The sequence below is a fragment of the Panthera uncia genome, chromosome D4 (assembly GCF_023721935.1).
Source record: "Panthera uncia isolate 11264 chromosome D4, Puncia_PCG_1.0, whole genome shotgun sequence".
Lineage (NCBI taxonomy): Eukaryota > Metazoa > Chordata > Mammalia > Carnivora > Felidae > Panthera > Panthera uncia.
The window spans coordinates 80055470-80078840 of record NC_064807.1 but is presented as its reverse complement, the minus strand read 5'-3'; the positions used below and the strand labels follow the sequence as shown (position 1 = coordinate 80078840).

Genomic DNA, 23371 nt, shown 5'->3' with positions numbered 1-23371 from the left:
CTCCTCGAAGGGGAAGGACAAAGGTGGGCCTGGCTGTATGCGAGGTGTGGCCGTTAGAGGCAGCTTGGTCCTGGCCCCGGCCCTTGCCCTCTCCTCGTCCCTGAGCGTAGGCTTGATGCCGTTTTCTTAGCGAAATAAATGGTCAGAAGGTTGCTTTTTTTCTTTGACTCTAACCTAAATATTTCTGTTGTTCTGGAAAGTCACATTTTTTTTTTGTTCATGGGAACTAAGGGTAGGGACAGGAGTGTTAGTGCAGAAGACTCTTTAAGGAGTCCCTTCTCCACTGGTAATTTATTAGGTTACATTTAAGTGTCCAGCCTCTTTCTCCCCTTTTCTGGGCTGAGCACCGCTCCCCACCTCGGGGTTAGGAGTTGGTCTGCTGTGTCAGGGGCAAGACGTATTGCTCCAGATGGGCTTGTTTCCTGGATACGTGTCACTGTGACGCATCCTTGAGTAACCTCATCTGTGGCACTGACCCCTGAGGTAGTGACGATGCCCACAGGAGCTTTGGAATTCCGTGCCGGGCCAGCCCCGATTCCCCACTTACTTCTCTCAACCTTTTGTGTCAGAAGTGCTGCCATTAGACGCATCCCTTTCCCTGACCAGGACGGCATCTCACGCTCAGACCAGCCCTGGGCCGTCAGGTAGGGTTCGCACTGCACCCCTACTTCATAGAGGGAACACTGAGAGCTACCCGTTCCCTCGCTCACTTAATGCAGTGGTTTCTCAGCACCTGGCCGGGCTATGGCTGTGTGGGAGGTGGCTTAGCTGCCATTTTTTGCTACCTTTCTTGGAGAGGAAGGCTTGTTTCTAGAAACTCAGCTGGGGAGCCAAACCGTAGGCAACCTCAAGACCCCGACTAGGGCCTTAGTTTTGACACCTCCTAGGAATCCCAGGCAGCTGTCGCCCGTGCAGTCTCCCAACTCCAGATGTACTTCCTTTCCTGGGGCTTGAGGAAACAAAATGAATGCTTGCTTGACGCGGGAGTGCTCTGCCTTTGTTCCTCTTGACTTCTAGTGAGGCACAAGCCCCTTCATTTGGTAAATCTTACGTACATTTGCCCTCAGCAGCGCTTACCCCAAAGTGTTTTGTACTCAGGCCTTTCACCAGGGACCCATCCGCTGGCCTCTTGTGCTGAACATCTTGTCCAAGTGGCTTGTGGCTTTAGGAGAGGACAGTCTCCTGAGAGAACCCTAATTATTAGGGTGAGGACACTTCTGGGGGCAGTGAAGCTGATGGGCCTGGCTCGGCCTGTTAGCTCCACAGCCCGCCCACCCTGGTCTCAGTGCCATGTGGCATTACCAGAGAGTGGCCTGTAGGACTTGTCACCCACTCCATGCAGAACTCCTGGTCTGGGGACGAGGCAGCTAGCTCAGAACTAAGGCCCAGATCTATTCGAGAGGGGGCTTCTCTCATAAAGGAGCAAGGTGGCCCTGCTCGGCCTCAGCCCCTGGGGTGGGGAGTCCAGGAGGCATGGAGAAGGCCGAGTGTAGTTGTGGGTAGAAAACCTTTCCCTACTGCACGGTTACACGCATGACATTGGACTCCTGGCTATGGCTTACTCTCACTCTGGTCTGGTGATGGCCAAGGTAGTTTTTTAGGTATCAACTGAAAATATCTATCTGTATATCTATTTACTGTGTTTTGTTTTGTTTTTTTTTTTTTTCTGAATACGCAAGTGTAAATAGTATCATTTGCAGTGCAAAGTCCTTGGCAATAACTTTACGTTGTGTATTATGTTGAAAAAATTGGCAAATGCGACCACCATGGATTGTCCTTCCCGTCTGGGGCAATGATTACATGTAGGACTCTGAACTTTAAACCTTCGGCGTGGTTGAAGCAGCAGCCTGCATGTGTGGACTGTCACCAGTGCCTCGTCCGGGATGCCTGGCCTTCATCCAAAGGGACTCTCTGCCGCCCCAGCGCCCACACTGTGGCTCCTTCGCACTGACTATGTCGGACTCTGCCGTAGACTGGTCCTCTTGTCTGGCTGCTGCAGTCTGTCTGTAATGCCCTGACATGTTGCATTCTCCCCTTTTGGATGAATAAAAATAAAAGCTTCTGTCTTCAACAGCAGTGGACCCACTTTGGTTAAATGAAAGCTGTGACTCTGATGAAGTGGCCGAGTGCAGGACCACTTTCCTGGCCCTCATGACTCTCCAGGTCAGAACACGTGGCAGGATCTTCCCTTCATGGAGAGGGATGAGGAACCAAGGCCTCGGTCCTGTTCCTTACAACTCTCTGCTTCTCTGCTAATGGTGCAAAATGTTTACTGAACTGAAACTTTAACTTGGGACCCTGGCGTAGTAAGTGGTGACTTACGGGTGCTGAGTGAGGGCTCAATTCTAAACCTTAGAATTTACCAGGTACTTTTCACACATCTTAGTCTTAGTATATTCGTGGCTATTCCCCAGGGCTGGCATTACCCACACATGACAGATCAGAACACTGAGGCTCACAGATAAAAGTAGAACTTCTAAATGGCAGCAACAGTTTGTATCCAGAGCTGACACTCCACCCCTCCACTCCCCCCCCCCCCCCGCCCTTGTGAGGGTCCCACAGTGGAGCTGCCCCAGAACATCCTGAGGAAGCAGAGCCAGGCCCAGGCCTGCTGATGCCTCTTCCAGGTAAGTGCAACCACTGTGGGTAGACGAAGGCACTGGGTGTTCCTGCTTCACTTTGTAAGTCAGGGCCCACCTCCTCTCTGCGCGCCCTTGCACCGGATTCATGAGCGTGCTTAGAACTGGCCACAGAAGAGCTGGCTGGCCTGGGCCCGCTGCTGCTCCCCTGCCCCACAGTCACAGCGAACAGCCTGTGGAGTTGAAATGGGGGAGTGAAGGGCGGGAGCCTTGCTGGTCTTGCTCGCGGGCCCCAGAAGAGGAGGAGGTGGCTCTTGAGAGAGAAGGTTGAAATGGCAGATCTTGTGATGGCGGGCAGGAAATCTTCCACCGCTGCTTACAAATCTGAGGATAAGATCACTGAACTCCCAGGGGCGTTCAGACAGCTGGAGGGACCAGCAGCACACAGGCGAAGGATCAGGAGCTTTATGGCGCCCCAGCAACCCCTAGGATACAGGCGAGGAGAAGAACTCGGAAAGGTCATGTGACTTTCCAAAATGAGTGGTGCACCCGAGGTCACAGTCTGGCCTAGAATCCAGCGTGCAAGTGTGTCGTTGGCAGTGAAGTGCCCTGCCGGTCACGGGGAGCTAGAGGTGCGGGTTAACGGCCGTGGCGCCTGGGCCGGGAACCCATGGGTCCAACTTCCTCTCCGATAAAATGGGGAAGGGGCGGAGACTCAGTGCTTAGGCCTCTCGCTCTGGGAGCCACTGCCCCAGCCATTGGGTGTGGTCCTAATCCTTGCACCTGTTTCATCCTTCTGACCTCATCACCCCCCAGATGTGTCCTAGGAGAGGGGGCGTCCCAGCGTCAGAGGCAGGCTAAGCAAGTGAAGCGCTCTAATGCCATAAACCTCCCTCAGACTGATGAGGACAGGCCTCACCCAGGTCACAAGGGGCCCGAATCACCTTACTCCCCGGTGCGTGGGCTCGCTTCTGTTGGGTCAGTCAGAGCCGGGAGTTGTGGTCTCAGCTTACTTTTAGCTCCCGTGGATTTTCTTTTCTTCGCTCCCGCTGCGGGGACTTGGAATTCAGAGCAGATGGGGTGGCGGCACTCCTGGGAGACTAAGGAAGATGCCGCCTCCTCCCTGGGAATTCTTCTCAAGGCTCTGGAGAGCAGCTGGGGTTCAGTAGGGCCTGCAGTCCACGCGGCCTGCGCCGTACTTTCGCTGCTTTTGAGCAGCCCTGACAGCACGGTCCGGGAAGAGATGTGGCCACAGTCAAAAGCGTGATCTGAGTTTTCCAGCACGAAGCCTCATGCTCTCTGCTCTACCACGGTTCCCTCCAGCCACCTCCACGTCTGCTGCCGCTCTGGGCACCAGTGAACTTCCCTGTCACCGATGAGTCTTTTCTGGTCCTGCCCTCGCTGTGATGTAGAGCACGCTACACTTTTCCTCCCGATGGCCACAGCCTCACACCGTGGCCCCTTTCTCTTTAAATGGGGGTGCGTAGGCCTGCGGTTTGCCCTTGCTCAGTGTGTACATTTCGTACGGTCTTACCTGCCCTTCAGGATTCCACATCTACACAGGGACGTGGAGATCTTTTTGATGGTGACAACTGTTGGCAGTGTTGGGGGGAGGGGTGTGTTGGGGGGAGGGGTGCTTCATCAGCCAGAAGCCTAGGACAGCGCCCCACAACAAACGGTTATCGGTAGTGCTAAGGTCCCGAAACCCACGCGACTCCCAGCCGTCTGGATTCTGGGCACCTCCCAGTGGGTGCTTCCCGGACAGTCTCAAGTCCACACACCAAGAGCTCCATTTCTCTCCCTTTGTGTCCTTCCCCCTTTCTCTCACCAAGTTTCTGTAACTCTGCAGGAATCGTCTCCAATCTGGCCTATTTTACCACCTCTCTTTATAAAGACTCTAGATGTCTTCTCCAAGTTTTCTTCCTAAAGGACTGACAGGACTCTTCCCCCCAGTTTTTAAGGCAAGTTGGCTTCAAACCCTTCAGTAGTTCCCTCCGCCTTCAAACTCCTCAGCCTCAGGGGCCTCAACCTCATTATCCAGTCTCGCTCCGTCAGACCATGGCGTACCCACCTGGCGTTTCCTGCAGCTAAATGTCTTGCTGCTTCTCCATCCCACAACCCCCTCACGTCATCAGTGCAGAAAACGGTCACTGCCACTTCACCTCCCTGTCCCCACAGGGCCCCATATGCCTGTTTCAGCACTTAGCATACAGTGTGGCACCTAGTATTCTCAGTCTGAGTCACAACACAGCTCGGGGACTTCCCCGAGAGCGAGGACCATCTGAGTGACCTTAGGCCTAACGTGCCCAGGCTGACTGGTACACGGACTCCTTTCGCTGGGCCGGGGCTCAGCTGGGAGGGGAGGGTTTCTGCCGAATCCCTACACTCCCAGACACCAGGACCCTTGGGACCGGAAAAGCCTAGAGCGAGCTGGCCCTTCTGGACTCCTGCCCCAGCTAGCCGCGAGTGTGGATCCCACAGATAGGTTCTCTAGCCTGCAAATGGCAGAGGACTCCCAAATGTGCCGTGGAGCCGCTGTCCTGGCCCCTCATGAGGCACCCGCCCAGCTTCGGGGCAGCGGAGAGAAGACAGGGCAGAGGCTTCACTCACCGCCTTCCCTTCTTCAAGGCCGGGTGTAGAAGGGGTCCTGAAGGGCAGGTCACACGGGGAACACCGCAGGCTTGGGGAGACTGCTCTTCTTCCTGCCGCAGAGAAGGGGGCGAGGTGGTAAAGAGGGACGGCCGGGGCCCTGTGCATCCTTAGGGTGGAGGGGGACCCCCGTAAGTAGAAAGGAACTTTCTGAAAGACGTGTCTGTCCATGCCGCCACTCTTCCTGAAAAGTGTTAGGGCTAGACCCCAGCTACTCGGACTGCCTCTTCCCCCACAGCTACTTCTCTCGCACATTCACATTTCAGGCCTCGAATTCCTCCCATCTCTTGCCTGGTGAGATGCTTTCACCTCCTGTAGGACTTCCTTAACCCTCCAACACGGGAATGGCGCCTCCCCCGGGAACACGGCACTGGATTTCACCAAGCGGGTCAAGTCTGCCGTGGTGGCGCAGGCGTCGGCCTGGCACAGGAGAAGCTCGTCTCCCCACACCCCGTGCCGCTGGCGCGCCGGAGACGTAGGGGTGGGGAGGCGCCTGGGGCCCCCACACACCTGTCCCGACAGCGCGGAGGCTGCTCTTCCCGGACAGTGGGAGCAGGGAAGGGGGCCGGAGCACATAATGATGAAACCGGTTTCTACAAAGTGATGCTCTTTGTACCAAAATATTTAATGAATATGCTGTTAAAATAAAACCAACAAAAGAAATAGTAATACAATTTTACTGGTTTATATTTCAGTTCATAAAGTTGACACACTGAAACTACCCTAGCACAATGTCCACGCACCTAGTTTTAGATGGGCTTACAGCTGTTTTGGTAACTGAACAAGAAAGACACAGAAAGCGGTGGAGGGTGTGGTTCGGGGGGTGGGGGTTGCCATTGTTACCTCCCTTGTCACAGTGACCTCAGCAAGCGTTAGTATAGCCAACAGGAAAAGAGATACAAAACAACCCAAGAATCTTTATACATAAACCAGTGCCTCTTAGAACAGCTACCTGCACCCTGCGTGCGGAGACCAGATCATCGGCGCCAGCCCGTCAGCATATCAGTATATAAATTAAAAGGCTAGGTTATTTGTTTTTTTAAAGGTGCTAAAACCTCCATTCTGTAGTTTTGAAGTGAGAACCTGCAGCCCATCTGAACAGCGAGGTCTGCACCCAGCACACTCGGGGGAAGGCCCGGGGGCCCAGCCAGCCAGGGAGGGACACGGGTCAGCAGGACCGGGCCTGGGCCTGTGCATCCCGCACATGTGTCTACACACACACACACACACACACACGCACGCACGCACGCACACGGCGCAGCGTCCTCCTCGCCTGTATGACCTGTTGTGCAAAAGCACTAGGGACCTTGAAGTGATGGAGCATTTCCCAGCTCCGAGAGGGTGGGGGAGGAGAGTGGAGCCCAGCAGAACTGGAGTGACATTAAGTGCCCAAATATCCACATAATTAGGTTGTGCAGATCAGTCTCAGTCTGGGATTTAAACACTGTCAGTTGGGCACACTGGGAAAAGATATTTATACACACACACACACACACGACACATGAAGCAAAATAAGATTTGTCCACGTTATGATTAACCCTGTCTCACAGTCGGTCAAGTCGCCCAGCCCAGCCCTGTGACGTTTTGGCAGCTAACACTAAAAACAAGAGGAACTAGAAGAGTTGCATAGAATTGATCAGAAACGTGAATAATGCCAAACCCAACACCTGTGCAATGTGTTCTTTAACAAAACTAGGTGGCTTCAACTACAACCAGGAAACCCTCCTATTTAAAACAAAGTGCTTCTCCGCGTCTACCTGGAGGACCCTATGCTGGCACGAAGTAGATAAGAATTATTTGCGATACTGATCCCCTGCCCCCCCCCCACCCCCACCCCACAATATATATATAATATGTATATTTTAAAACAAACAAAAAAAAGATTAAAGGTTTAGAAAAAAACCAAAAGCCTGAAGGATCCCCAAACTCCGATAATGTCAACTCAGCCCTTGGGCTGGGTGAGGTGGTGACCCACACCAGGAAGAGGCCTGGGAGCTCACACGGAGGATGGTCTCCCAGAGCGTGTCCAGAGCGTCACTCAGCCAGCAGGCCTGTTAGCATCAGTAGTTAGGAGAGCCTTACCCCAGAGGCTGCCTGCTTCATGAGCTCTGGTCCAATGACCTACCAACATGCTGCTATGGATCTGACTTAGGTACATTCTGGTCCTGGGACATGTCACAGAATCACACATCTGGCCAAAGAAGGCAACAAAAGGTGTCGTGTTTTCTGAAGGTGTCTGGAGGCAGCCACTTCACTCAGCAAGTCTCTTTCCCTTGAACCCCCGTTGCCGTCTTTATGGAGCTCAGGGTTCGGTTAAACCACGTCTTCTTGGCGGCCTGTACCTCGTTCAGGGCAAGGCCTAAATGGTGCTCCAAGTCCTGCAAGGGGAACAATGTACGGTGAGCATGCTGGGCTCCAGTGTCAAGGGAGGTGCCTCCCAAGAGCTGAGCCAAGATGAGAATTCAGCCTATTTATTCTTGAGAGGCCTCTGGAAATTCCCCAGTCTCCACCTGGCATAAAAGGGTCTGGAATCCCTAGAGTTCTGGGATTTTTCCTAGTTAAGACCTCTTCATTTCTTGCCTCGTCTACTTATTAAAACAACCTCCTAACTGAGCGCTTCCTTCTCTTATCCACCGACTGCACATCAGGCAGACAGAGCTAATGGTCTGGTTCAAAGACCACGCCACTAATTTCCAGCAAAGACCTTTAAAGTCTAGACTCCCTAGCAAGACATTTGAGATGTTTCATAATCTGGACCCAGAGACACTCTGCCAGCTCAGTGCCCACCTCCACCCCTGCCTTCCTGGCACTCCTCACTGGGCAGGCCCTCTCCTCCCTCTGCCGCTCAGCACGCCGCTCCCTCCACCAGGGATGCTCACTGTTCTCTCTCTTCTGCAGCTGCAACCCTGGTTCATTCTTTGACCACAGCTCACATACTGCTGCCTTGGTGGTGCTTTTCCTGATTGTCCTGGACAGTCACACAAGCCATGTCTTAGCTTTGCAACCCCAGCACCTAGAACAGGGCCTGGCAAAGAGCAGATGCCCAGTGAATGTGTGTGATGTGGGAGACCAGGCCCTAAGCTTTAGTCCTGAACTTAGTCCCTTCCACACACGGTGCTTAGGGCCCACTCTGTGCTCCGTATTCTACTGGTGCTCGTGGAACTGGCCCGGCAGTGTGAAGATGACCTAAGTAAGCCCCACTTTCTTCTTCGGAAGTGGAGGCTCAGATAAATCAGGTCACATGTTCAAAGTCACAAAGCTAGTTAAATGATGGGAGTTGGGACCTACGAGTTCGCAGTTAGGAAGTCCTCGGACACAGTGCCGAGAGCCCTTTCTGAGCATCATCCTACGTAGTCTTCAGAACAAACTATCATATGGGGGCCTTGTCTCCATTTGCAGATAAGGACTCTGAAGTGTAAAGAGGTTCTGTACTAACCCAAGGTCACAGTTCGGTGGTGCAGCTGTGATTTCAAAGCAGGTGTTCTCTGCTTCACCAAAAAGATCCCAAGGTTGACGGACAATTCTCTGATAAAGTCCAATTCTTATGACCGTCCAAATACTAATTAACATCCGCTGGTAAATCGTAAGTAATGGGCTTCTTCCCACAGGGATTACGGTCAAAGGTTAAAAGGGAGAAAACCCCCACACCATAAAGGTCATTTCCAGGGTTTCCAGCCCACGCGGGCGGGCCCAGGGCGGCGGCCGTTACCTGGATCTTGCACTCCGCTTCCACCAGCTGCAGCTTGGTCTGGGCCAGCTCCAGTTCCATCTCCCTCAGCTGGTTCTTCAGGGTCTCCTTCTCCTCATCTGTGTCCTCATCTAAAACCTCCTTGGCTGAGCTCAGGCCCTTTATGCGACCTTCTTTGTTGAAAAATTCCCGGCAGCGCTCACAGTCATCCACTTTTTGCTGAAATTGAAGGTCAGATGTGAAGAGGCAAAGAAGAGAAACCAGCCCCGTGGGAAGGTGTGGGCGCCTCCTTTTTGGGGAGCCAAGAGATGGCTTCTCGGTTGAGCACCACAGCTTCTGAAAAACTATGTTCCCTTTGGCAGATGCCCTACTGGAAAAGCCACGTGGTGTCATACACTAAAAGCAATAAAAATATTCTTATGTCCTGGTCTGTCACCTCCCTTCTAGGAACCTCGGTTAAAAAAACGAAGATGCCGTGAGTAAAGATTCATGTACAAAGATTTTCACTGTGGAATCAGAGACAGAAACGAAATGGGGCAGGGGGTATAAACTATCCAACCGCTGTGGGAGAGGAAATACAGAGCTGTGCTGTATTTATACAAGGTAGTTTGTATGCAGCCTCTAAAAAGTTTTTGAGGAATTTTTCATAGCACGGTGAACTGGTTAAATGCTGGGTGACCAAGGAACAGAAACGTCTGTAAAGCATGGTTACAAATATTTACCGCATTTCATCAAAGTAAGATGGCCTTGACTGGAAGAAACCCCATTTCATGTTCCTCTAAGAAAACATTCTTCCAATTAAGCCACTTTAGAAAGCCCTCAGTTATAAGGCATGTCCCAATTTCTCAGATGTGAATGTGGAAAAAATGAGTATCTCAGAATGAACGGCATTTTGTACGTTGAAATAAACACAGAAACTCAAAGAACGTACACCGAAGTGTTAATAACGGTGATGTTATTTGTGGGTAATACAATTACAAGAGCTTGTTTTCTTTCATTTTCCAAATTTTCTGCAGTGGGCATTAACAGTTTTAGAATCAGATAATAAGTCATATTTAAAAAATAGATACTGCTGTTCACACTCTACTCAGGGCGGAGGCCAGGTGTATTCTCGCTCCAGGTAAACTGCTGATGTGTGTGCGAGGCCATGAGCACATCCCTCCCACCCTCCTGTCCACGGGGTCGTAAGTGTGTTAGAAAAGCATCTTTCGGTAAATTACTCATCTCTGAAAAATGTGGTAAGTGCTTCTAACACAGGGACAGCCTAAAGAAAGAAAGCACCAAGTTACAAAAGCCCCCAAACTGGCAACAAAACAAAAACATTACACAAAGTCCTCGTTGTTTTGGGATCCATTATAAACAGAAGTAATTGAGCTCCGAAGGGGAGTGTCCCAGTGTACAGAACACAGGGAATGACAAGTGATGCCACAGGGTCCTGGTCTCTGCACCCCTACCCTCAAGCAAAACCCACTGCTGGCTGGACTCCTTCACCTCTGTGCCCTGCAGTGATCACCTGCTGTACTGACGACATTCGGAAATCCTGGGTCGCCTTTTTTTTTTTTTTTTCAGTCACGATATCCAGAGGATGTTAAGTGGATTTATAAGGAAAAGGCCAATTGTATTTTAAGATTGAAAACCAGATCTCTGGGTCTCATCTGTACTCCCTTCCAGAGGAGACCGGCACACCACCAGCTGTCAGCCAGGCCATGACAGGAACCTAACAGGGTACTGGGTGGCTTCTCTCACGTTTGAAATCAAAGGGAAATCAAACTACCCTCTCCCAAAATCTGTTGTGCTGAACAAAGCCATAAAATGAAGTAGGTTGTACAGAATCTCTTTGGTAGAGGAAAACTTACCCGAATTTTCTCAATTTCCACTTTATTAGCTGTCTGCTGCTTCTCCAATCTTTCACTCAACTGAGAACAAATCTACAGAAACAAATGAAATGAGACAGTCTCTTGAGCAGTGTCATCATCCGCATAACCTGGGTTTGGGATGAATCCGGCAGTGGAAGCTGGACCGTGCTGAGCGGAGAGGACGGTACTTGCACACCAGGTGGAGGTGGTGCCGGGTGGGGGAGGGTGCCGGGGGGACGAGTCGAGTCGGGGGAAGAGCAGAGGTTCCTCTGGTTGGGCCACCTCCATATCCATGGGCCTAGGACTCGAGGAACTCACTGGTGCCCCACTCGATGGCCAACGGTTTACACACACTTGACGGACTCACAAGCCGGCACGAGATCCAAGTTTAGGAAAGAACAAGACCAGTTCAGTTATGTTCTTAAAACTGAAACCAGCCAGGGAGAGAAGTGGTTCTACGGCCTACGAGCATAGGTGAATGTGAGGCCGTAAGAACAGAGCGTGGCTCTCATTTATTAAATGCCTATTTATCGGTGGGGCAGGGTGCCAGGCCCTCTACAGACACGATCTTATGGAACCCTCATGACGGTTCTCTGAGACAGGGACCATTTCTCTTATTTTCCCGTTAAGAATCAGTGACGTCACTTGCCCGGTGAAGTACAGTGACCGGTCGGTGCGGGTGGCAGAGCCGGGAAGCCCAGGATGTGGAGGGGACACACTCATCCAGGCGAGCAGGGCTTCCAGAGCATGTGGCCCACCAACAGTGCACTCACTCACCTGCTTGTAGTCACCAATGATGGAACTGTTTTTTCTAATCTCAGATTCTGCTTTGTCGAGTTCCCGACGACACATTTCTTTTAACTGCAGGTGTTAAAAAAAAAAAAAAAAAAAAGGAAAAGTGAATGTCTGAAAGGAAATACAAAGCTCTGGCACTAACTGCTCTGTTCTGGGCTTTCCAAAAAGTAACCAACCTACTCAGGAAGCGTTCTGTTTCACCTGCCTGGTCTTGATGCCAGGAGGGGGAGAGAACAGTCAAAACGCTTCCATAAAAGATCAAACCCCGTTTCGGAGTGGGGCTTTGGCTAAGGCTCCCCCTGCCAGTGCAGCACAACCGTGAGCCTGAGCTGAGGACACAGCATAAACCAAACAGACTCAAGAGCTCATCAGAGAACTGCTCCTTCCTCATGATGGAGAAAACGCCCTGCTCTCATTCAGGCTGTCCTGACAGAGACTAAACAGCATGACCATTACGGAGAACCATGAGGGCAAGAAAGGGCTTCCTCCGTGGTGCGAAGCATCCAAAGCTCTTCGTCCTATGGCTGCGGGTCTGTGCCCCCAGTGACTGTGGAGGCTAGCTCAGGATAGGCCTTCCAGAGTTTGCTCTGTGGGGGAGATGCCAGCGGACAGGTAGGGGAAGAGCTAGACATTATATGATGGCTGCTTTCCTTCTGCAGAAATGCTAAAATAACTCTCTTCTTTGTCACACTCGGATGCTGACACACAGGAGTTTCTCTTGCCCCAAGAAAGGATGGTCTTTGCCCCACTGTCTCCTGCTACGCTCTAATTATTAACAACCATTATGCTTTACACAGTAAATTAAAAAAGCCTTTGGAGGGAAACTGAAGCCAGCTGTCTGCGGGTTCCCCAGTGGCAGCAGGAAGCCGCCAGCTGGACTCATGACTGTCAAGACACAGAGGCATGTGGGAGGGCTGAGCTCCCCTTACCTGAGCAGACTCATCTTCCAGCCGTCTCTTCTCTTCTTCCGCATCAATCAACTTCTGTTTGGTCATAAGCAGCTCCTTATTGAGTGCATCTGCCTTCTCTTCAGCCTGAAGCATGTAAGAGATGCTGTCACACAACAAGAATCGAGAACCGGATGGGGTCTGAATTGGCCAGCACAATCCCATTTTAACGTGACTGGGAAACTGATCCAGAGAGGGGAAATGACATGCCTGAGGTCACACAGAGACTCTCATGCACAAGTGCCTGGCTCAGTCTCTTGCACAGACATTGTGCAGGACAGTGGTGAGGGGCTCAGCCTTTGGCATCAGATAGCCTGGGCTCAACTCCCATCATTCCTGAATCATGTGCCACTTGAACAAGTCACTGAGAATCATTCTGAACTTCAGGCTTGTCATATGAGGGATAAAACACAGAAAGGACTCCGCACAGCACCTTGAATACAGTAAACACTCAATAAAAGGTACCTGTCATTATCACTAATAATAGTAATGATAAATTCTGGTTTTCCTCCTCCAGACTCTTAGTATTTCATGTGCTTCATCAAACAAGTTCTGCACCTCATTCTCATCACTTGATAAAGGAAGCCACCTCCCTCCTGACACTCTCTTTTCATTATCTGAAATGGCCACCCTCTACCCCAGTGTTTTTTGAAAGCATACAAAAGTCTGGTGGGTAGATCTGTGGGTCTAAGTGAAAATGATGCACCTATGCCAGATACAGGAGTCCCTGAGACTGGACATTTCAAGGATAAGTGAAGAATGAGCATGTTAGAGGGCACAAGCTCCTAGTTACAGACCGCTAGATATGGAGGGTCTTTGTTATATACCAACCTCCTTTTTAACAATGAATGGATGGTGAATTCCCTGAAACTAAACAGCATTTCTGATGTCACCTAGCTAAAGAGGTATCATGGAGGGGCGCCTCAGTTGGTTAAGCGTCCAACTTCGGCTCAGGACATGATCTCACAATTTGTGGTTTTGAGCCCCGCATCGGGCTCTGTGCTGACAGCTTACAGCGTGGAGCCTGCTTCAGATTCTGTGTCTCCCTCTCTGCCCTCCCCCACTCATGCTCTGTCTCTCTCTCTCTCTCTTAAAAATGAATGTTACAAAAAATTAATTAAAAAAAAAAGAGGTGTCATGGAGCCCCTGGCACATTCCACTATACCACCTCCCCTGATGAATCTTCTTTGGGGGGATCAGGATCTGCAGGGCTGAGGCCTTACATGGAGAACTGAGAATGGCATGATAATGCAATGTCAAAAAGGCATTAATTACAGGCAAACTGCACAAGTGTGCAATTAAGTGGGGTCCAAGAGTTAAGGCCAATCCTTTCTGGGGAGTGGCTTGTCATCTTCTTCTACAGCTCAAACCCAAGAAGCAATCAAAAGGGAAATGAGAATCAAACAAGAGAGGAAATAACTAGTAAAGAGGGGCAAGTCCCGTTAAAGACTTGTTTTACTTTGATCTGTGGAGCAACCTATTACCTCTCTTTTCCCTCCCCTGGACTCAGTTATCCTCTTCTGAGAAGTAATTTGGAGCCTGCGGCACATTCGTACGTTCTCTCAGCTATTCGTCATCACTATCATGGTAGTGATTCTAAGAAGTGTGAAATGGTCAGGATATGAACTGGGTCTTTGAAGTCAAGTCTTCCCTGCCCACTCTGGCTCCCCAGTTTGTTTGAAAAAAAAGAAAGAAAAGAAAAGCAAATGGGGAAGTGATTCCTTCACGTTCTCACAGCGCATGTAGCAGAGCTGTAATCTACAACCAGGTGGCGTGACATTAAGCCCAGTGTTGGTGCTGTCACGCCAAGAAGTGACTCTCAATGCTGTGAAAGGGAGGTGCACAGAAACTAATGGACTGGCCTGACCAGCATCCCCTAAGGGCACCACACTCCCTGCACTCCATCTGCATAAGCACAGGAAGAGGGAGGGTCTGGAGAGAATAAATACAAATCCAGACTTCCACTTCTGGTCATGAAGGACTAACAGGGACCAGATTTACCCTATTACTGTAAACAAAAAACTGGATAAAATGTATGAAACTACTATTTTCAGACAGTGAAAATAATAAATGCAGGACTGTGGTTCCTGGGAGAAAGAAAACAAACAAGATGGATTCTACTACCACCCTGGATTTCTACCTAGAGGCACATTCTGGACAAGAAGTAGGGCAAAGGGTTCCAAATAGCACATCTCAAAACATCAAGGAGGCAGAGTTAAGGGGCCAGAGATGCTGACAGAGGCCTGGAAATAAGAAAGCTCTGGAATAGCTAATAAGGTAATAAAGGAGATAAACTCAAATCATGAAAATACCCAATTAAACCAAGGAAGGCAGAAAAGGAGAAAGAAAAGAAATAAAAAGCAAATGCAACAAATAGCCAAATAGCAAGATGGTAGACTTAATCTACCATATAAGTAATTACATTAAACGTAACTGGCCTAAACATTGCAGTTAAAAGAAGGGGATTATCAGACTCAATAAAATTAAGCAAGACCCAACTATAAGCTGGCTACAAAAGACCATTTTAAATAGAAAGACACAGATATGTTAAAAGCCAAAGGATGGAGAAAGATGTACCATGCAATATAATGAAAGTTGGAGTGACTACATTAGTATCAGACAAAGCAGATTTCAGAGCAGAGTATTGCCAGAGACAAAAAGTGACATTTCATAACAATAAAGGACTCATTCCACTGAGAAGGCGTAATAATCTGAAATGTATGCATAAATTCAAATTACAGGAAATTAAAGCTGACATAACTGAAAGGAGAAATAAATGCACAATTAGAGACTTCCTCACTGTTCTCTCAGTAAGTGATGGAAAAAGCAGAGGGAAAACAAGTAAGTTTATGGAAGATTTTAACAACACTCAATCAACTTGACCAAACTGACATTTATAGAAGACTGTACCCACAACAAAAGAACACACACATTTTCCAAGTGCTTGTGGGACATGCACCCAAATAGAGCAAAAGTAGGCCCTAAAATAAGCATAAATATATTTTAAAAGGATTAAAATCAGAAAGGATATGTACTCCAACCACAAATGAATTAAATCAGAAATTAACAACAGAAAAATCTCTGGGAAAAATCCCTAATAGTTGCAAATTAAACAACTAATACTAATAGTTGTTTAATAAACTAATACTAATTGATACTAACCAATTCACAGGTCAAAGAAAAAATAAGAACTGAATGAAAATAAAAACAAACCTATCAGAATGTGTAGGATGCAGCTGAAATAGTGCTTGAGGGGGATATGTAACTTTAAAATGCTTATTTTAGGAAAAAAGGGGTCCAGGGGCGCCTGGGTGTCTCAGTTGATAAGCTTCTGGCTTCTGCCCAGGTCGTGATCTCATGGTCCTGAGTTCGAGCCCTGTATCAGGCTCTCTGCTGTCAGCACAGAGCCTGCTTTGGATCCTCTATCCCCCCTCTTTCTCTCTGCCCCTTCCCTGTTCACATGCTTTCTCTTTCTCAAAAATAATAAATTTTAAAAAAGGGTTTTTTTATTTTTATTTTTAAAAAATGTTTTTAACGTTTATTTATTTTTGAGACAGACAGAGACAGAGCATGAACGGGGGAGGGTCAGAGAGAGAGGGAGACACAGAATCTGAAACAGGCTCCAGGCTCTGTGCGGTCAGCACAGAGCCTGACGCGGGGCTCGAACTCACGGACCGCGAGATCATGACCTGAGTGAGCCAAAGTCGGACGCTTAACCGACTGAGCCACCCAGGCACCCCAAAAAGTTTTTTTTTAAAGAAAAAGAAAAAAAGTGTCCAAAATTAATGATCAAGCTTTCCCTTTAAGAAGCTAGAAAAAGAGGGTCCCTGGGTGGCTCAGTTGGCTGAACGTCCGACTCCGGCTCAGGTCATGATCTCGTGGTTCAGGAGTTCAAACCCCCTATCAGGATCACTGCAGTCAGTGCAGAGCCCACTCTGGATCTTCTGTCCCCCTCCCTTTTGCCCTTCCCCCACCCATGCTCTCTCAAAAATAAACATTAAAAAAAAAGCTAGAAAAAGAGCAAACTAAACTAAAAAAGAAGTTAGAAAAAAAATAACGGAAAGGAGAAATCAATGGAACAAAACAAGCAGAAACAAAAGAAACCAAAAAAGTGGGTTTTGAAGAAATCAACACACTTGATAAATTTCTAGAAATGTCAAATTAAGGGAAAAGAAGACACAAATTCATTCCATATCAGGAATGAAAGACAGACCATCTCAGTAGATCGTATAAACATTAAAAGAAATACCAATGGAAATACCAATGACTTTGCCAATACATTAGATAACTGACATGATTATGTTACGTGAAAGACAGAAATGATGAAAGTAGACACATGAAGAATTAGAAAATTTGAATAGCTCTGTGTCTGGAAGTAAACTGAATTCATTATTAAATAATTTTCAAAGAAAATTCCAGGCCCCCATGGCTTCACTACAGGTAAATCCAAAATTTAATCAAGGAAGAATACTACACAAAGGCCTTAAGAAAACAGGAGGGAATGCTTCCCAATTTATTTTTGAAGGCCATCATTACCTTGACACTAACACAAAATTAAGGAAACTCCAGACAAATATTCCTCATGAACACAGAAATTTTAATACAAATAAAAATCTGAAGGGAAAAAAAGGAAACCCTAAATTTCCTCGGAATGCAAGGCTGGTTTACATTAAAAAATCAAATTATGTCACCATATTAACAGAATTATGAGAAATAGTAAATAATCATCTTAACAAATGCAGGAAGAATAACAAAACTCGACACCCATTCATGACAAAAACTCAGCAAATAGGAAGAAAGGAGAACTTCCTCAACCCAATCTCTGGAAAATCTACAGGTGACACCTGGGACACGGCAACAAGGGAGCCTCATTGGGAGGGGGCCTCTCCCGTTCAACACTGTTCTGAAGATCCTGGTCTGTGCAGGAAGGCAAGAAAAAGGCCTAAAGACTCAAAAGGAAATAAACTGTCTTTATTCCGAGATGAAATGATTGTGTATGTGGAAAATCCTAAATAACAAACAAAAATAGCTATTAGAATCCTAAGCGAATTCAGCAAGGTCACAGGATAGAAGGTCATGTAATCAGTTTTATTTCTGTTTTTAAATTTTAAATATTTATTTAGTTTTGGGAGAGCACGAGCAGGGGAGGGGCAGAGAGGGGGCAGAGGATCTGAAGCGGGCTCTGCACTAATGGGCCGACAGCAGTGAGCCTGATGCGGGGCTTGAACTCACGAATCATGAGATCACGACCTGAGCCGAAGTTGGACACTCACCAACTGAGCCACCCAGGTGCCCCTAATCAGTTTTGTTTCTAGAGATTAGCAAGAAATTATTGGAAAATGCATTTAAGAAAACAATATCCTTTACAATAAATTTAAAAATGTGCAAGCCTTGTTAACTGACAACTAAAAACAATGCTGAAATTGAAAAAGACCCAAATAAATGAAAATTATAACCTATTCATGGATTGGAAGGTTCAAATACTATTTAGATGATAATTCTCCCCAAGCTGATTTATACATTCAGTGCAACCCTACTCAAAATCCCAGAAGGCTGTTATTTCTAGAAGCTGACAAATTGAGTCTATTAGTTATATAGAAATGCAGATGATAGAAGAACCAAACTGTTTTTTAAGAACAACAAAGAGGATTCCCAAGACCTGATCTTCTGATGGTGAAGCTATAGCAATGACGACCATGGGGTTAGCATAAGGACACGCACATAGATTAATGGAGCAGGTATGGAACTGAGGAGACCCATACACACAACTGATTCTTGACAGGCCCAAATAATTCATTCGGGAAAGGTTCACAAGCTGCTCAAGGTCACAGATATAATGCTTAGTGCAGCCAGAATCCAAATCTCAGCAGGAGGGCTCCCGAAAGTTTCCCTCTCACTCTGACGCTGCGCTCAGTGCAGACAGCAAGTGTGCCAGAGGGGACTCACTGTTGGCCTTGTGCCAGGTGCCTTGCACAATGTTAGATCTGGGTATTACTCCCGGGCCACAGAGGAGAAAGCATGGCTGGGGTCACCTAGGGACCCAGTGGCTAACTAGTAATTTCCATATTAACAAAAGTGACAGATGAGGAACAATAAAAGTGACATAAAACATCAACTGGAAAAGTGTTCTGGAAACCCGGTAAGTCACATACCATAATTTTACTCTGGGATGCAAGAAGGGAAAAGCTGAAGACAATGAAGTTCTTTCAAAAACCTGACTGAGTACCTGAAGGCCAAAACCAAAAAAAGGGGTGAGAGAACACCACAGCCCTCCCTTCAGAACCTCAGTTGGTTTTCAGTGACGATTCAAAAGAAACGAGAAGACAGACTTGTGGGAAGGTCTGTCTTAGTGGAGATGGCTGACACTACAGGATGGGACCTCAGTTTGATGTTCAGGGCCCTGCTCCTCTGAGCCAACTTAGGAATGTGAGCTCTGACGTCAGGCCATCTGGGTTCCAATCTGAGGGCTCTGGCACTGACTGACAGTGGGATCCATGTCCGACAGTTTACCTCTTTTGCCTCAGGTCTTCACCAGTAAAATGGGGATCAGCGCTCCTGCTGTATCCCTTGGGCACTTTTTGAGATGAGCACTTTTTGAGATGTTGTATGGAAACCAATTTGACAACAAATTTCATATTAAAAATAAATAAATAAATAAATAAATAAATAAATAAATGGGGATCACACTTTATCCCTGACATGACATGGGTTGTTTTGAGGATCTGATAAGACAGTAAGTAAAAAGCACTTAGGGCAACGCCTAGAACTAATTAAGTGCTCAAAAAAGGTTTGCTGTTATGTATCACTATCTATGGTTTTGATGTAGTTAATGACATCAAATCGTACCTTCTCGCTCCTTATTTATGTACCTATTTTTTAAAGTTTATTCCAAGGGGGGAGGGACGGAGAGGGGGAGAGAGGGAGAGAGAGAGAGGGAGTAAGAGAGAGAGAATGAATCCCAAGCAGGCTCTGCGCTGTCAGCACAGAGCCTGACACGGAGGTCAATCCCACAAACGGTGAGACCAAGACCTGAGCCGAGATCAAGAGTCAGATGCTTAACCAACTGAGCCACTCAACCAACTGAGCCCCTCAGGTGCCTCTCTTTTCCGTATTTATTTTGGAGACTGTGGCATTGTGGAAAAGACTGGGGCATTCCAATTAGATGGGCCTGGGTTGGGTTCCTGGCTCCGCTTCCTCTGGGGCGCTTCCATCTCTCTGAGTCTCAAGTTTCCTGATTGTTAAAAAAAAGTCCTCATCCATAAACGGGGCTCATGAACCCTCCTCAGAAGGCTGAGACAAGGTTATGAGATTCCAGAGGTTAGCAAAGTGCTTATCACAGTGCCTATCATACGTGATCAGGAAATGGGAACTCACATCATTTTTAACTATTTCTCACTTTGGTATCAGGAATGTTAAAGGACCTAGTTCTTTACTGTGTCAGGATAATACAACTTGAAAAAAGGTTTATACCTTTACCTTTTTAGGGGCAAGCTTCAAGAACATAAGAAGTCTGTGATCCACCTTAAACAGGGGCACACCAGTGTGATTACTGGGCCTGTCCAATGAGAATGCAACAGCTCCAAGCAAACATCCACCTGGATCCTAGCTTAAGTTGCCTCTTCATATCATTCCTTTGTGGAACACAGAGCTCCTACCCAGGACCCGTCTTCTTTGGTCTTTTTCACCTCCTTTCGGCATGATCTCCAGCTTCTGTGGAGCCGCCGCAGGTGTGCGCTGTGGCCCTGCTTCAGCAGTTCCTGCTCAGTGTAACCCAGCTCCCTCCATGCACTTGGCAGAAAGGCCTGAACAGGGAGGGGATGATTCTATTGTGTTCCTGCGAAGAACAGAGGGCATGCCGGGAATCTGCACCATAGGGAGGGGACTCGAACCTGATGGCCAGACTGTGGTAAACCAAAAGACAGTAAGAGCTCTAGGTTCCGGTTACTGAGGGCTAATGACCTTGAAACCGCCTCCCTGCAAAAACTGGAAAAAGGAGACTTCCCAGTTACATGCAGCTTTGTGCAGCTGCCAAGCAGAGGCACTGACACTGCCTGTGGCGAATACTTTGGTGGCGCTGTTCCCACACACACCGAGTCATGGCATTCTCACTGTCACGCTACTGTTCTACCTCTGCACATTTTACTCTACTTGGAAGGAGTGTAATTGCTACTAGAATACAGGTCTGTCCAAAAATTTTTACTCCATTATTCTATTTCTAAAGAGAATAAAAACCAGTATGTACTGCCGTCTCACTCTCATCTCACTTGTGAACCACTTTGAGAAACTAATGAAAGCATGGACTTTCAAAGAAAAACAGAACACAGCATTTTCATACATATTTGGTGGATGTCAAGGACCCCATGAAGTTCATAGATCTTATGGGGTTCAACATATCATGTAAGTCCCCTGGGAACCCTCAACAGCCTGAGCCTTCTCTAGAACCTCAGGAAACCAATGAGCAGAACAGTAATCTTAGGAGCCTGACAAGGAAATCTGAGTCAGATGTTGGCAAACTACAGTTCATGTGCCAAATCCAGCCTGCCACCTATTCTTGTAAATAAAGTTTTATTGGAACACAGCCACGCTCATTCCTTTACTTACTGTCTACGGCTACTTCTGTGCCAGTGGCAGAGTTCGACGTTGCAACACAGACCATATGGCCCACAAAGCCTAGACTGTTTACTATCCATCCCTTCACAGAAAAAGTTTGCCAACTTCTGACCTAAACGACATATGAAAGACTATACTTGTTCAAGGGGAGGCTTATAGTATATAAAATGGACAAATACCCTGCCAGGAAAGCCATCACCGTGATCTTTACGATTAGGAAAAGCAAAGAAAGAACATCTGCCAACTGAAATTACTGGTGAAATGGCAAGCTGCTGAGGCACTGAGCCTTATAACCATCAGCAATGCTTCTTCAACAGGCACCTAACATGCAGGATAACAGAATCTCTTCTCAGGGAAGGTAAGTAAATTATAATGATTAAATGCTCCTGCCAATTGTGAGGGCATACAAATTAGTCACAAGGCCTCTTATCAAACAATGATGGGAAAGGAGTTTGAGGGCTGCCTGTTTGACAAGAACGTGGGAAGGAGGGCTTAACTGAAAACCCCGAAGGGAAGGAGGGAAGCAGTAGTGATAAGAGCAAGTGGTATCACAGGAAGGACACTTTGTAGGTGATGTGTTAGGACAATAAATACTACCATTCAAGGACTGCATTCGACGAGGGGAGAAGCCAAGAGTTTCAACAGAATCCATCCCTTCTGCCAAGTAAGACTCACGTTATCCAGGTCCTTGCGCAGTGCAATCTTGCTGGTTACCAGCTCGTGGGCTAAGTCATCATTTTCCTGTTCCAACCTCATGTTAGCTTCTTGTAGACGCCGGTTCTCTCGCTGAAATGTAGAAAGAAACCAGTCATACAACATGTAGAAATGTGATGAAAATGACAATTTCTCAGGCCTAACCCTCAAAACTCATTTCTGAGTCCTATGGAAATCATGGGAGGAGTGGCTGGTCCTAACGTGCTGGCAACCAGCACTTTCTTCTTTTCTGTCTCTGGTGAGAAATACCTAACTGGTTCCAGTGACTCTGTCAAGCAGTTACTTCAGATTAACTGTGACAGAAGTCCACTGAACTGTGACAACCCAGGCAGCTGGCTTAAAGCACAACAGATCTTACTTTCCAATTTGCAAATTCAAACTGAAACTTGAACCCAGAAGCAGTGGAACTGAATTTTAAAAAGAACTCAACAAAGCTAGTTACAGGCACAATCATATGCAAGGGAAGCCTGAAAGGTCTTCACATCACCTGGGCCATAAGCAAACCAACCTCAAATCGCTCGATCGGGTCTTCTTGTTGGGCCTGCTGTTCCCTCATGGTGTGATATTCTTTTTCATATTTTTTCAACTTCTTCTGACTAATCTGTAGGATAAACCACAGCACAAATTAAAAAGTATCAGAAGTGGTGAGTGTCTCAGGGCCTGCACTGAAGACCAAGACCTCTGCTGACCTGAGCATCTCCAGTCACTCCGGGAGTGGTGTTTCCTATTTGCAGAGGGGAATCATCGCAGCGGAGCGTAAGCTCAGGACACAGATTTCTTCATCACTAGGGTCTAGGGTTCTGCTCGGGATAATGGCTTCCTAAGATTTTTACTAACAGTGTTAGAATGAATACCCTGTGATGACCCTTCCTACCTGAGTTCTGGGTCCTGTTGTTCCTAATTGCCACTTTCTTCCTCCACCATTTTATTTCACACATACCAGCACTACCGAAAGGTGCTTTCAATCTGTGACCTCAGGACACTTCTACAAGATATGGTATTATCATCCTCATTTTATAGGCAAGTTAATGGACGTATAAGGAGATTACATAACTTGACCAAGGTCACTCAGTTAGGGACTGACAGGTAGGGGATTTGAGCCCAGTCAGCTAAACTCCATGCAAAGTCCAAGCTGAACTCACCTTACCATCCTCCCATCTATCACTTTTCCTCTCTACTAGCTCCTGAGCTGCTTTCAAGTAGACACAATTCCCTCTGCCCTTAAAAACACCATTCTGCCGACCACTCTGCTTAGCTGCTCTTTTACCCCATCAAACTACTGTCCTCTTTCTCTCACACTTCTTACCAGCCACTGCAAACCACAGGTGTATGTATACATTTCACTTCCATTGCTTCATGGCCTCTCTTTAGTCTCTCTAAATCAAGCTTTTGTTCTGACTACTCTATAGAAAATACTCTCTTGAAGGTCACTAGTGGTTTCTTTATCACTCCATCCAGTGGGTCATAATTCTCCCCAATTCGACTACAAAGTTCCAGCCTTTCACTCTTTAACATCACCAACGGACTCTTCTT

General features: G+C 47.5%; 1 protein-coding gene across 4 annotated transcripts in view; it reads right to left on the bottom strand.

Annotated features, from left to right (window-relative positions):
* Positions 1 to 5897: 5897 nt before the first annotated feature.
* Positions 5898 to 23371, bottom strand: part of RABGAP1 (RAB GTPase activating protein 1) — a 177520-nt gene continuing 160046 nt past the window's right edge. For 3 of the 4 annotated variants that reach the window (XM_049628522.1, XM_049628513.1, XM_049628533.1), the window contains 7 exons: positions 22347 to 22439; positions 21800 to 21910; positions 12497 to 12601; positions 11550 to 11633; positions 10773 to 10844; positions 8938 to 9135; positions 5898 to 7606 (listed from right to left, as the gene is read on the bottom strand). In XM_049628522.1, coding sequence (XP_049484479.1) covers positions 7484 to 7606; positions 8938 to 9135; positions 10773 to 10844; positions 11550 to 11633; positions 12497 to 12601; positions 21800 to 21910; positions 22347 to 22439 — 786 coding nt within the window. In that variant the 3' untranslated portion in view covers positions 5898 to 7483. Of the gene's footprint in view, positions 7607 to 8107; positions 8254 to 8937; positions 9136 to 10772; positions 10845 to 11549; positions 11634 to 12496; positions 12602 to 21799; positions 21911 to 22346; positions 22440 to 23371 lie in introns of all 4 variants that reach the window. The other variant, XR_007457309.1, reaches the window with a different exon arrangement.